Source organism: Typopeltis vanoorti, chromosome 11 (genome assembly GCF_054136105.1).
Source record: "Typopeltis vanoorti isolate ZY-2024b chromosome 11, IOZ_Tvanoo_1.0, whole genome shotgun sequence".
Classification (NCBI taxonomy): domain Eukaryota; kingdom Metazoa; phylum Arthropoda; class Arachnida; order Uropygi; family Thelyphonidae; genus Typopeltis; species Typopeltis vanoorti.
This window is the reverse complement of record NC_143559.1, coordinates 81,034,221-81,050,384: the sequence shown is the minus strand read 5'-3', so window position 1 is coordinate 81,050,384 and position 16,164 is coordinate 81,034,221. Positions and strand designations below refer to the sequence as shown.

Here is a 16,164-nt window from a genome sequence, read left to right as displayed (position 1 = left end):
CTGATCCTTTTAACATCAGATTGCATTCTGAAAGAGGGATGATAATTATCAAATATTTTCTGCATCAAGGTCGCACTGTATATATTAAGTAATAGATACAGTAAGTTGTATGTTATTTAATTCTTCTAATAAAAGAGAGACAGTAGAACAAATTGTATGTATGAGGCCTTTGATAATCCCTATTTTCTATGAAGGATGATGCTTTGTTTCTAATGTCATCAGCACTAGACATAGTTCACTGAAGAAGCCTTACACCTCTATTTATATATTTTTTTTAAATTGTTTAATAATACATCTATTCCCACATCTCTGGACTCTAATAGTGTTTCCTCCTACTGTATAGCTGTGACTAAGATGTGATATTATATGCATGTTGTTTGACCTAGTTCTTGTAATCAGAATTTAAATGTTACCAGTTCTTCATCCTTCTCACTAAATGAAACTAATGACATACTGAGTGAAATATATAGGAGTATATTTAGCTTATTTAGTTTTCTTTTACATGTGAAGCTATTATTTAAAAAATTATATTAGTACTACATGATTAAGGTTACATTATTATTGATCTCCTATCAACAATTTTCCTCTGAATTAATCTGACTTGTTAGTAGTCTAATTTAGAGGAAACATTTTGGTCACTTCTGACGAAATCAATCCACCTATACCTTGGTTGTCCTCTGGGTCTATTTCTTGCCATCCTGATATGAAACACCTGTTTTGCTAACTTTTCCTCTTCCATTCTGTTAAAGTGAACATATCACCTTAGATTTACACTGTTAGCAATGCCAAGTTCCTTTCTAATATCCTCATTTTTAATTATTCTACCATTGATGCCACTGCTCAAACTCCTAATTTTTCTCAGAACTCTTCTGTGAAGTTGGGTTAGAAATAAAGCACATAATCTTTGATCATATACTTTATTTCTAACCAAACTCTCATATCCATAACTTAACATTAGTTTCAACACTGTCTTGTATACTGTTAGTTATTGTTTTCACTGATTTCTCTTTTATTCCACATAAATTTGTTCATCTTGCTTCCCATCATACCAACTTTGCTTATTGTGTTATTTCCAAATTGAATTGGTCATCTTCACTAAAAACTGAACCTAAATAGGAGAAATGTTTTACTGGTTCTATAAGTTCTCCATTGGTCTTCTATATTCTTGCCTGCTTTCATAGCTTTGACCTTTTTATTCCTGATTTTCATGCCAAATTTGTTACAGTTTAACTGGGTATTTTGGAGCTTGTTGAAGGTAGATGAGAGAAGTCCTCTCAGCTGCTGATTTGCAAACATAGGGTACTCTCTCTCTCCTTGGACAAAGAAATGACTGTCATCTGAGAATATTACCTTCCAATTCTCAACAGTCCAATCTTTGTACACTTTTGCCCACTGGAGCTTCTTTTTTTGTGCATTGCTATGCCAACAGTTTTCTTTTTTTGGTCTGTGGGCTGTCCTCCCTCCTACCAACAATTTTTGATGGACTGTCATGTCAGAAACATTATTCCCACTAGTTGCTAAGGCTCTGTTTAAGTCTGCTGCAGACAATTTTGGATTAATTTTGCTTTGCCTAAATAGTAAACAATGTTTGTCTTTTTTACCCACATTTTCCTTTTCTATCAAGAGAATAGGCTCCCGTCTCCCTAAACCTCTTGAAAATCACATTAACAGTACCCAAACCAATACAACACTCATTGGCAATTCGTCTTGGATGTGTGCTGAGAAAAAGTAAATATTTTTGAACACTTTCTTGGAGATGTATCCATTTTATAGCTACACAAAATGAATAAAACACTACCAATGTCAACTTGTTTACTATTAGAAACATACAACACTATTAATAAATATCGTAGAGACAGTTAAAACACACAGCACTCAACCAAAATAGTGAACTAAAAACCACAACCCAAATTATTGTGAACTGAAACAAAAACTAAACCAAAAATTTGACTTGTTTGGATTAATTTGTTTGCTACTGTGTGTGTGTGTGTGTGTGTGTGTGTGTGTGTGTGTGTGTGTGTGTGTAATATTGCAAGCTTTAAACATTTCATTAGAGAATATTATAGAATCACTGAAGTAACACTGTCACTTATTAAATGAAAGTAGTTATGTTAAACAGTACTGAATGTTATAGAATATTTGATTTGCGATTGATCTTTTTTAAAATCCTGTATAAATATTGCACATATATTACTAGAGGCTATTTCACTATGGCATTTTGTAATTTTTTTTTTCAGCAAACCCAGTGTGATGGTTTGCAGACTGCATGGGCTGGGAAAAGGCAATGTAGATTTAGCCTAGTGGCTATGTGCTTCACAACCATATGCTTGGGAAAGGAGTGTCCTAGGTTCAATTCCCATTGACGACATGAGAGCTTAAGGATCTTTCTTAGCTATAGCCAAGTTAACTGGTCTTGGGTGTGGGCAGCAGGGTTTTTCATCCTGCAAGCAGGCAAATCAGCCCGATGAACACACAGCTACAGTCAAAAATACATACTTAATCCCTCATAGGAGGGCTCAACTGGGGCTTCTCATAGGAGAGCTCAAATGTGGGGTTCCTCGACCGTCCCTTAGGACGATCGAGGAACAGGGGAACCCCACATGAATAAAAATAAATATAGGTGCGTATTAAGTTTATGCTTACTAGGTCTGAATTTTGCTTTGGTCTGTATTATGGATCTCTTTGAAATAGCATTTTAATTAGGTATTTAACAAATATACTGAAATAATTTAATTTTATTGCATTTGATAAATACTCTGAATAAGAACACTGTGATTTCTACAGTGTTGCCAAGACAGCCTTGCTAGTGTATACTTTTCTTTCAGAACTGTCAGGCTGGACTTAACTTTGCAGATGACAGTGAAGCCCAGTCTTTCAAATTTGCTGTAGAAGATAAAATACAAAAAAGAAATCAAAATGGACAACGTAAATTGCAACAACAGAGTAAGATAGATTTTTTTTTTAATTTATACAAACAGATAAACAACAATAATGGAATAAAAGAAAAAAAGTTATAATATTTATAGAATAGAATGCCAGAGGTTAAAATTACTTTTTTTTTTTTTTACGGTTGTAAATTATACTTCATTTATATTTGTACACAAAAACTTTGTTATTCATAATTTCTTTGTAGTAACATATTATTCTCAGCAGCCATTGCTAACTTTATTAAAATTTTAATATAGTGGTATTTTAATGTTCCCTACGTTCCACAAATGCTACTTAGGTGGAGATTTTGAGACTGAGAAGGCCAGGAATCATTCCCAGGATGATTGATTTATGCCTTGTGACATGGCATATCCTGCTGGAAGTGATGTTACCAGATAGACAAACTATAATCCTGAAGGGATTCATCTGTTTGACAGCAACATTCAGACATGTTTCCATCAGTAACAGGAAGACAATATGTGTGAAGAAAAACACCTCCACACCACTATTGGCAAGTTTTCACATTAATGGCAGGGCTAGTAATTCACATTAATAGCCTTGCTATTAATGTGAATTAGGATTCATTGCAACATTGACTGTTGTCCATTGTTAGTATTCTTTGTCTACTGCACCCTTAATTGCTTTTGTTTAGCTGAACAAGAGTAAACATTTTAAAAATTTATGGAATTTACAACTGTGTTAAAAAAACTTTTTTATTATCCCGATGTTTTGATCTTCACATCAAGATCATCATCTGGAGCATACATCAATATACAAGACAAGCTGAGTTACATTATTAACTTAAGCTAAAGAAACAATGATTTGATCACATGTTATTCTACTGGCATGACCTCTAGTGAAAAAAAAAAATTTACATCAAGCTAAATTCTATTTACGATGACAGGAATAAACATTCTTTCAGAAACAGTGATGTCCTGTTTTTAGTATTACAATTCTTATTTTTGCTTTTAAGATACTGGATTTTCTACAGTCCTGTTTATAGTTGTCTTTAGTGAGGAACGTTCCGTGGGTCGACAGGACTGTAGAAACCATAGTTCTGTAGAGAGAGAGAGAGACTGTAGTTCCACAGGACTGTAGAAACCGTAGTTCTGTAGAGAGAGAGACTGTAGTTCCACAGGACTGTAGAAAATCCAGTATCTTAAAAGCAAAAATAAGAATTGTAATACTAAAAATAGGACATCATTGTTTCTGAAAGAAAACCATCAGAAAGAATGTTTATTCCTGTCATCTTTAACATATATTATACCCAAGGTAAAAAACTTTCTACAATTATTGGTTAATTTTGAGCATTTTAAGCTCAAAGTACAAGCATTCATGTGTTAAAGATAATAGATTTTGCTAACTGTTTCTGATGCTTAAAATCGATCTTCCCTAATTTTTTTAAAATTTTATGGGTGGCAGAAGCTTTGGATTCCCGAATCTGATTGTTTTTCTCTTGCACCAGTTTTGCCAACCATGTTTTCAGGTTGATCAAAGCCTCTGTCACTGTTTCCTATATAACATTAGACACTTATGTTAAAGTGTGTCTTCTGTTATTTTAGGCAATATTGACATAAGTACAAGCCAAAATATACAAAAAGAAGTTATAGTTGAGCTTCTTCTGTGATCACATTTAAATGATCTTGTTCATTTAGCCTAATGATCTCAATAATAATAGTCTCCAAAATTTTTAATTGTGTCAGCAACATAGTCTGCAGCATGAAAGTAGCTGTAGTGTAGATGCTGAATATTAGTTCTTCGTATGTCCAAATTTGAAGATAGTCATCATTGTTGCAAGTTGGGCAGTGGTTGATTGTCTTCCTGGAAAACTCCAACATGAGTGCTACTTAACAGTATGTAAATTCATGTGTTCGACTTTGTTCTTTGTGTGTGTGCGCGCGTGCGCGCATATGCATGTTAAAATACTGTATATTTATACTAAAGTTACATGTTGTGGCTTATTTAATAAAAGATACATTTTGGAATAATAATTGAACTGTTTCACTGATATTTTGGCTTGACAAATACAAGCCAAACTATACAAAAGAAAGTTATAGTTGTGCTCCATCTGTGATCACATTTAGGGAATTTTATTCATTTAGCAAATAGTCTCGAAGTAGCTGTAGTGTGGGTACTGAATATTAGTAGTACTACTTTGTATGTCCAGATTTGAGGATGATTGGGTTGATGATGCCCAATCATGTTGATGATTGTTCATCATCAACATGAGAAGAATCACTGTGAACATGGTATTTTTCTAATTTAGAAAAATATCATGTTAACATAATTTGTGTTACTGAAACTAGGAAAACTGATGAAGTTTGATACTGCTAAATAATTAAGATGTTATATTCAAGCAATAGTAATTAAGGAAAGGATGGAGTAACTGTAGTAGTCAACACTAAACATAAGTAGAAATGTGGGCAAAGTTCAAATTGGGTCAACTGGATGATGATGAAACTTATTGGTGCCTATGATCCCAAAGATGCCTGAGGAAAAAAGTAGTGGAATTTTTCAAGTCATTGGAGAGGACAGCTAACATAAAAAAAAAATAATAATAAATAAATAAAAGCTTGTTCTTGTTGAAAATATAAATAGCAGAGAAAGAAATGAATACCAGATATGTTTGGGGAAAATAAGGAGAAAAGGACAAAGCTAATAATAATAGTAAGTACCTGCTGGATTTCTGTTTAGGACATGGGTTAGTCATTACAGACACCATTTGGCAATATAAAGTTGGATGAAACTCGTATGAAAAAAAACCAAAATAAGAAAAAGCCTTATTGACTGTGTTATTGTTGATAGTGATATCTTCATTATTTGATTCAGAATAAGAGAATAAATGCGATTCAAAATACGAAGTTGTCACCATTTACTTTTGAGCAGGATAAAGATTAGTATCATACTGAAAAGTGTGTAAGAAAGTTTTAAAGGCAAATCAAGCAGTTTTCAGAGATAGCCTGTAGACTCATATATAATTCAAATATTATTGGAGAAAAAAAAAAACGAATGTGTTTGAATACAAAACCCAACCTTAGAGACTTAGTGAAAAATCTGAAGATAACATTAGGCAATTCAGCCAGGGAAGCATGATTAAGTTATCTGTATAGACAGAAAAATCCGAACCTCATGGCAGACGCAAGAAAGTTAAATAGACAGTCCCGAAAAAGAAGAAATTATATCAATAGAATAATATCAAAATTATATCCATATAAAATATAAGACGTCTGTGCTATATATATATATATATATATAAGAAATAAGGATGTTATGATTCCCTTGTATAAAGCTTTGATCAGACTACGTATGGATTACTGTGCACAGATTTGGTCACCTGTTTTTCCAAAAAATGACATATTGGAAAAGGTCCAGAGATGATTGATCAAGTGGTTTCTGGTCTCTGGAATATTGAGCATGAAGACAGATTGAGAAAATGCAATTTGCAGAATTTGGTGGATAGTAGGAGGAGGGGGGTATGATCAAGACATATACACTATCTACCAATAATTATCCGGACACTCCTGTTTTTTGATGTTATGGAACATTCCAGGTTTGTTAATAACATAAAAACCGGTGTACAGATAGTAGAAAGCAGTATTTCATCATTTCAGTCGAATACAGGTAGTATGACAACATGACGTGAGCCCAGTAACTTCAAGATAGGTGTCATTGTGGGCTGTCGTATTGGTGACATGTTCATACATGCCATTGCCACTCAACTGGAGCATCCGAAATCAATTATTGGCGATGTGATCAACAAATGGAGACATTCTGGCATCACTAGTGCATGATGAAAATACCCAGGGCAGCCTGCTGCCAAAAATGACTGTCAGGGACAGGAGGGTGGTGTTAGAATGAGTGGCACACAAAAATCGGCAACAATCAATGCAGACCATCCATGATGAGTTTCAGAACATCAGTAATACCATGGTGAGCACTAATACTGTACAAGAACTCCATTTACTGGGTTTCCACGGAAGAGCAGCAGCACACAAGCCAAACATCACAACAACAAACAAGGCGGCTCGTCTAGCCTGGTGAAAGAGCATGTGAACCGGACAACTGAATCAAGGTTCACCTGTTTCCAGTCTGATGGCAGGGTGTGGGCAGCCTGGTGAATGCTTGTTATCACAGTGTGTCAGTGGCGCACTCAGGATTTAATCTTGGAGGGGGCTGAGCACTCAAGATTTAACCTTTGGGGGGGGCCGAGTTGAGTAGATGTTTTGCAAATACACACTACACATCGCATACGACCTATAACTGAGCATCTGTAGTGATCGCTAATTCATAAGTAGCACACAACATAAATAAAAAAAATGAATTTTAATTAGGAAAATATTTTTGGAAATTTTTCTAGTGTTTTTTTCCTTTTCTTTGGGGGGTGCCCGGGCCCCTTGCCCCCCCCCCTCTGGGTGCGCCACTGCAGTGTATTGTACCCACACTTGTGTGTTGGGTGGATTCAGCTGGTTTGGAGTGGGACCAGTGATCGTTGTCCATGGTTCCATGAAGGATTATACCTTCATGGAACCATGAAGGTATATTCCTTTACCTTCGTGGTTCCATGAAGGTAAAGGAATTATATTCTGGATAATCAGGTGCAGTTTTAACTGTCTTGTATAATGTTTTCATGTTAGTTAGTTTCTTATTCAACATAAATTTATTCAACTGGTTCCTCGCCATACATATCAGCTGTTTATCCATAACAGAAAATCTATTTAAAATTAAATTTGTACTTTCACCAAAAATTGTACCTAAACAGATGAAGTATTTTACGTGTTCTATATATTCTTTGTGAGAACGCAGATGAGATAATCCAGGTTTTAGCCAATTTTCACGGTTTGTCTTTTTATTGTTGATTTTCATATCCAACTTGTTAAAGTAGTTATTTAATTTAGTACAGAATCCTACGGACTTGTATGATTCATTTAGGAGTATAAATATCACTGCATAAAGTAAGAAGGTTAGCTGATTATTTCCAATTTAGATATGCGATTTAACAATTCTTTCTTTTATGTTTTATATATATATAACATAAAACTTGTGTCTTATATGATTCTATATATTTTTTATATAAAACACAAGTTTAAATTGTTAGTAAATTTAAAAGAACTGGATCTATCTGTATGTGACAAAGAGAGATCTAAATGCCTAAGGACAGCATGAAAAAGCATTAAATCTGTTCACTAGGATCTGTGGAGAGAATCAGAAATTATTAGTTAGGAATGCATCCCAGAGACTGAATATACCCAAAACAACAATTTACAAACTTTTACTTTGTATAAAAATGTCCTTTAGGCATTTGGTTGATATTCACCTTATTTCACCAAAATGTTTCCTTTAAATCATAATTGTAGTGTTTTGAACAGCTTTTCTCTTGACACATCTTATCACAAGCTTCTTTTCAAGTATGCTTCCATAAATCTTTCAGTAGAGATATTTCTCTATAGTTCTCACATTGTTTTATTTTATTTATTTATTTTTTTTATAGATGGGTATTATGAATGTTCTACTGCAATCACCTGTAATTTGACTTACTGATAGATACTTCTGAATTATGTAGTGTAGCCACTGTAAAACTTTCATACTTCTATCTTTGAGCATTTCGGGTTGAATATAATTATTCCAGCCACTAGGTTTCTAATGATTTCTGATCGTTACCTCAAGTACGGTAACATCTAGAATATCGTTATCTTCAGTTTTTATGTCATCTTTATCATCTGATTCCTTTTACAGTACTCTTTCCTCTATTTCTAAACTTTTCAGTAGCCTACTGAACATTCTGCCACTTCTCTGATAATTGCCTTCGTTTTCTTATGTTTTATTCCAATGTCTTTTCCCAATGGATCCTATAGTTTGGGCTTTCAACTCCGTGTTGTTACATGTAACTTAGATTATTATTACTATAAACCTCCATGGAATAAAAAGACTAATCGTGGGAAGTCCTACTGTTACATGCACACAGTTTATCATACAGCACCTTAAATATATTCACTGTCTCCATGCTTACAACATTCTTGGGCAATGGATTCCAATCACTCATCCCTTGCTCACACTTTTTACACAGCTTCCAGGGATGACCCCTTGTTCTCTTCCTGCCTTCACCCATTCTATGTGAAACCTTCTCCACATTAATCTGGTAATAATCAAATTGCTATCTACCAATAATTGTCTGGGCACTTTAGCAATTTATAATTGATACTAGCAGGCGAACCCTGATATCGTGTATGTCCACCTTTGGCTTTGATCATTTCCTGCACCCTTTGAGAGAGGACTTTCCACCAATGTACAGCAGACATCAGGTGGAATTTGAATCCATTCCTTCATTGAAGCAGCACTGAGTTTAGCGACATTGCTGCTCTGAACCTCAATGACTGCTCCAATTTGTACCACAGGTTCAACGGAGTTAAGGTCAAAACTCTGTACAGGCCAGGGCAGTCATTTAACACCCATCTCTTCATACCATTGCATAATAGCTGCAGCTTTATGGAATGGGGCATTGTCATCTTGATAGTAACACAGGTCCGTTCCATAAAAACTCCTACACTGTGGAGTTTTTATGGAACGGACCTGTGTTACTATCAAGATGACAATGCCCCATTCCATAAAGCTGCAGCTATTATGCAATGGTATGAAGAGATGGGTGTTAAATGACTGCCCTGGCCTGTACAGAGTTTATTGTACAGAGACTGAATATTGGGTATATTCAGTCTCTGGGATGCATTCCTAACTAATAATTTCTGATTCTCTCCACAGATCCTAGTGAACAGATTTAATGCTTTTTCATGCTGTCCTTAGGCATTTAGATCTCTCTTTGTCACATACAGATAGATCCAGTTCTTTTAAATTTACTAACAATTTAAACTTGTGTTTTATAAAAAAAATATATAGAATCATATAAGACACAAGTTTTATGTTATATATATATAAAACATAAAAGAAAGAATTGTTAAATCGCATATCTAAATTGGAAATAATCAGCTAACCTTCTTACTTTATGCAGTGATATTTATACTCCTAAATGAATCATACAAGTCCGTAGGATTCTGTACTAAATTAAATAACTACTTTAACAAGTTGGATATGAAAATCAACAATAAAAAGACAAACCGTGAAAATTGGCTAAAACCTGGATTATCTCATCTGCGTTCTCACAAAGAATATATAGAACACGTAAAATACTTCATCTGTTTAGGTACAATTTTTGGTGAAAGTACAAATTTAATTTTAAATAGATTTTCTGTTATGGATAAACAGCTGATATGTATGGCGAGGAACCAGTTGAATAAATTTATGTTGAATAAGAAACTAACTAACATGAAAACATTATACAAGACAGTTAAAACTACTCTATTACTCTTTACTTATGGATTTGAGTTAGAAATAAAACAGTTGATCAAAGAATGGAGACCACAGATATGAGAATTCTTAGAAAAATTGGGGGAATGAACACAGAGTCAATGGCAGAATCATATTAAAAACAAAAATATGAAGGAATTTGATATTGTTATTATTCAGGAATCTGTAAGCAGAGATAGTCTTTGGTGGGGTATGACCACTTAAAGAGAATGGAAGAGGAAAGATTAGCAAAGCAGATGTTTGATGGCAGGAAAAAGACTCAATTACTAAGATTTAATTGGATGAATGCAGTTAAAAATACATTAGAACACTGAAATGCTAAATTTGAGCATATTGGAGACCTAACAGATTAATTTGGAAGAAAATTGTTAAAAGTAGCTAGTAATAATGCAAACTTAATCATCTAATAGTATTGTTATCTGTATATCCCTTTTAGGATAATCAGGGATTTGATGATGATCACCTGTCCAAAGTAAATTGCTTGTTGGAACATAGAATCCTGTATGCATGATCTAAGTGGTGGTTAGGATATTTTGGTGAATGGAAAAAAAAAAAGGTACAACCTCTGAACAACCATAAAGTTGTTCAGAAGTTGTATCCTTTTTAGCTCTCTAGTGTTTCAGAGGTTCCTTTATGTATAAGCTAATAATGGATATCTTTGTAATTGGATCCTGGAGAAGTGTTTAGATGAAATGTAAATTTTTATGGATTCTTGGGAGAAAGGACCATTGGCTAAGGTATTGTAGATGTGATTATGTTCATTGGATAAAGAAGTGTGGTTTGGATAACTGGTTTTGTCCTGTTTAGCTAATTTTTTGATAATGCCTGCTTTTTTTATGGAATGGTGCTAGCAACAGAATGCACCTATTATTGATAAGTTTCCATCATACAGCTGAAAGATAAGCATCTGTTTAACAAATATATAACTATTACTTGCTTGCTTGCTTTTTCAAATCATAAAGTGGGATACTGGATTAGATTGATTTGTTTAGGTGCATTAAAAATGTTACTATCCCATCTTTGTTGTTGGTATTGGCTATGATGTCAGAATCTTTATACTGATGGAGGGGGGAGAACAGTAATGAAAGAGAGTGTCTGGAGTTAGTATTGGCGCAATGTATGTTACCTCAGTGGAATATTTTATGGTTTTGAGACTTTGAGATTGAGTGTTGTTGTTGTTGTTCCTCCTTCTAATTGATTCATAGAACACTTTGAAGAAGGGGAACATGGACACTGCTCCACAATCCTTCCATATGGTTGGTTGTGCCATGCGAATGATATATTCTCCATTTGTCTTCACACAGCTAAAATTTGTTAGAAACAATTTTAACACGCCTTTCAAACAGCAAATATTCCAGAGTCCATTTCACTAAAACAAAATATGCCTGTCTGCCCTGCCTTGATACCCTTATCTCCACCTACTGGATTCTCTTTTTGTCTAAGGAAAGTTTACTCACACTGATAGGCATAGCCACCAAGTATCACTTCAACCCCCATCAATAATTTGGCATTATTAAAACAGCTAATAAGAGTGAATCATCTATTTTAACCACACATCTCTGAAATACTGAACTCAGTTGCATCTGTCAAACCTTCTTAGCCAATGACTGCAGAATTACAATTAACAATAAAACTTGCTGACCTGGTTGACCAAGTGGTTCTTTTATCTATTCTTCAACCAGCAGACTGTGAGTTTGAATCCTGCTATGGGCATGGATGTTTGTGATTGTCTTTAGGTGGAAAATGAATTTCATCACCCAGTATAAGACCACTATCCTGCTTATTGGAGGCCTGAAATGACTTGGAAAAGTTTCAAGTTTGGTCTCTGGAGTGGAGTTTTTCCTGATTAAAAAAGAAATGAAAAAAATGAAGAATACAAAAATGTATATAAAATTGATGCTACTCTATGCTACTAATGTAATATAGATTCACAATATTTTGTTGGCGGGAGTCACATAATAAAACGAAACAGAAATCTGTATTACAAAATGTCTTGCAAATACACAAGATTCATAAATGCACTTAAAAATTACATTCCAAATTTTTCTTAGTTTTATGAATTAGAGGCACAGTTAATGAAAATTCTACAAGACATTACAAGCATAAGATGTAGAGAAAGAACTGGCTATTTTAGTCCTCCCTCTGCATATGCTTGGAATTTCGATATGATATGATATGAATATTTTAACATGAAGATGTGATATTATTATTATAATAAAAAAAAATTTATTTATTCTAATTTGATTTAAACTGTAGTAAATTGTCTGCATCTATATACAGTTTATTACAAATCTTCATGTAATTCTCTTTTATATTTGTGATAATCAGATTTTTTTAAATGCTGGAAATGTGTATTTATTTATAAATTTAATGTATTAAAATGTATTAACAGAAGTATTTTTTTTAAGGAAATTTGAAGCAACAGAATACATCTCAGAACTCAATCACACCACCTAAACCTAGTTTGCCTTCTCAGGGTAAGCTTTTGTTTTCTATAAAATTACATTACTATTAATTTGCCATTATCATATTTTGCAGTCTGCTCTCAAAATGCATAGGGGACATCAAGATAATCCAGGAAAATTTTATTACTAATTTCCTGTCAGTTTCCATATTCTCTGATTGCTTCAGCTTTTCTGTTTTTTCAATAAATCCATTTGTTATCTTATTTCTGAATTTTTTTCATACATTTTTGCTTCAAGAACCTACTTTTTGTTCCTGTTGTGTTGTGTTTAAATGTCCATACTACATTGGATTTTAATACTGTTAGGTATTAAGTTGAGGTTGCATAAGGGTCAAAGCTAAATAATCCACATCGCCTTTCAGGAATGCAGAGAACTGACTGGGGCTTCTGAACTAATGTCCAATCCTCACCTTCACATGGTGTACCCCATTAGTGGGTATCTACTGAACTCATACTGAATGAATGAGGCTGGACTGGCAGTTTAGAACTTAGCCGACCAAATCATACTCTGTATTGGCTTTTAAACCACAAATGCATATGATGGTACCACATGATGAGATTCATGCTGGCTGGGACGTCATCCAGTTAAATAAGATTCCCCACTGTTTTTGTCAGGGAACAAGGGCAAACAGTGAAAAGTCTGCTACTGGAACAAGTACCAGCTCAACATCTAGAAGAAGAAGAATAAACTCATCAGAACTGAAGATCAAAACCACCACATAAGGAGTATTAATGGATTAAAAAAGAGGGCAGATCTTACTAAATAATAAGTATAGGATGTTATATTCAGGCAATAATGATCAAGAAAAGGAAGGAGTAGCAATAGCATTCAACACGAAACATGAATACTAACTTCTGGATTGGAAAGCAGTTTCAAGTAGTGATGTGGGCATACTTCAAAATGAGGAAATGGTCAATGAAGCTTATTTGTACCAATAGTCCCACAGAAGGTTTTTCTAAGAAAGAAGTGGAAGAATTTTTCGAGTCATTTTTGATATAAACAAAATGGAAAAAAGTGGTTCTTATTGGAGATTTAAATACCAGAGTAGAAATCCAACAGAGCATATAGGAAAATTTGGAGAAAAGAGCAAAGCTAATAATAATGGTAAGCATTTGCTGGATTCCTGCTCAGGACATGAACTAGTCATTACTAACACCATGTTCCAAATTAAAGATGTACACAAGTCAATGTAGAGAGAAGACGCAAATCACAAAAGTGATATCTTCATGTTGGTTAAAAATACAAGAATGTAGAGGATTTGAAATTGGAAGTGACCATTACTTTCTGCTAAGCAGGATAAAAATTAATATTACATTGAAAAGAACAGTATGTAGGAAAGTTTCAAAAAGAATTAAAGTTAAGCAGCTTTTACAGGTAAACTATAGATTCGACTCTGCAAATGTTATTGAAGAAAATTTGAATCAGTTTTTAAACAAAAAGCAAACTTTGGAGTCACAGTGGCAAATTCTGAAGAAGACATTGGTTGCTTCAGCTAGTGAGGTATGTGGTGAAGTTATCTGTAACAATAGAAAAATAAGAACCCCCATGGTGGACACAAGAAGTTAAAGAAGCAGTTCTGGAAAGAAAAAAAAAAGCATACCAAACGTTCCTAGCAAATTAGTTGACAGATGCCCTAAAAAAATACAGGGAAAAATGTGAATGAGCTGAGCAATGTGTAAAAGTAGAACAAAAGTCATGGGAAAACTTAGGTAAGAATTTATTTTCTATATTCTTTGGTAAGAATATAGAAAGTAAATATCAGGAAAGTGGCAAAACATTCTGAAGGCTATTGAAAAAAAGCTTAGAAATGTGCAAAAGAGTACTGTACAAGGAATCAAAGATGGTAAAGATGACATGAAAACTGAAGATAAGGATATTCTAGTTGTCTTAATTTTTCAGGAAATGAACAACTTATACTGGAATATTAATTAAAAACTTTAATCAATACCTTCCTATATTTCGGCAATGTTACATTGCCATCTTCAGGGATCACAAAACAATGATATGTGCACACAGGCACTAACACTAAGCAAATGATGCTGAAGAAAAGCAACTGAAGTCAGTCCTAAAGGTGCCCCCCCCCCCCCTCCAGCAAGCTAAATTGGGTTGTCTTAGTGTTTGGGCTAATGTTCTTGGAATGCAGGCTTCCCAAATTTGGGGTAGTTTCAAACCCAAATTTTTTGGGGTTTGGGAAGTTTATCAGAGCTAAGATTGATTCCAGGAATAATCTTTCATACTTGTATTGCTGTAGTGTAATAAAGTGACCTTTCAGCCTATGCTGTGGTGGATGTCCAGTGCATGGTCAACAAGTGCTGAGTGGCTATATTGGGGAAATCAGATGTAGTTCTTGTGTTCTGGTATCCTGATAATGGCTGTCCTGCCTGTTTGGCCATAGTTGGACAGCTTGAAACTGCAAGAGACTTGGTATACTCCAGGTAAGTGTAGGGGAAAGTGCCTGGTCTTTGGTCGAGTGGATAAGAGATGCCAATTTCTTATGTAGTTAGTAACAAGTTGTGAGGTCATATTTTCTTAGGATTTTTGTTAGTTTTTTGGACATACCCCAGATATAAGGAATGGTGATGGATTTAGAGTAATCTCTGTTATAAAGGGAAGGGGGGGTTGTGGTTAACTGCTTTTAATAGTTTTTGGATTTTTTGGAGGTTGTAGCCATTGTCTAAGAAGGTGTTAATTAAGGATATGATCAAGTTCAGTAGCTAGGGCATTGTTATCTGAACTGATTAATTTTGCCCTATTATATAGGGTTTTTATAATCCTGTATTGTTGGGAGTTGGGGGAAGGGGGGGTGACTGCTGGTGAATGTATCTACCTGTATGTGTAGGTTTTCTGTAAACATAGAAAGCCAGGGATCCATCAGGCTGGCATGTAATCAGAGTGTCTAGGAAAGGGAAACTATTGTTGTTTTCCTTTTCCAAGATAGAGCGGATCCTTGGGTGTTGTTGATTAAGTTTATTGAGAACTTGTAGAGTGTATCCAGGCCATGCAACCAAATAGCAAACACATGATCCACATTGCAGCAAGTACAAGTATGAAAGATTATTCTTTGAATCAGCTTTAGCTCTGATAAACTTCCCAAACCTCAACAAATTTGGGTGCATGAGACTACCCCAAATTGGGGAAGCTTGCAGCTAAGAACATTAGCCCAACAGCTAAGACAACCCAATTTAGCCTGCTAAGGGACACTATTAGGACTCTAAGACTGGTGAGATTATACTTGCAGAATCTGATAGGGCTAGGGATTGTGTTGCTATGGTGATAGAAAATTGAAGTTCAAAGCATTCACAGTAGATATTACAAATACAACTCGGACAGTATTATTATTATTAAGGGAGTCAGGGACTCGACAGAGGCCACATACTACAAGCACCAGCTGTCATACTTATTCTTGAATTCATTC

General features: G+C 34.5%; 1 protein-coding gene across 1 annotated transcript in view; it reads left to right on the top strand.

Annotated features, from left to right (window-relative positions):
* The window catches only part of LOC150101787 (actin nucleation-promoting factor WAS-like), a 112,846-nt gene that overhangs the window by 28,277 nt on the left and 68,405 nt on the right, over positions 1-16,164 (top strand). The window contains exons 4-5 of the mRNA XM_090400881.1: positions 2,826-2,943; positions 12,693-12,761. Of these exons, the coding sequence (XP_090257007.1) occupies positions 2,826-2,943; positions 12,693-12,761 (187 nt within the window). The remainder of the gene's footprint in view (positions 1-2,825; positions 2,944-12,692; positions 12,762-16,164) is intronic.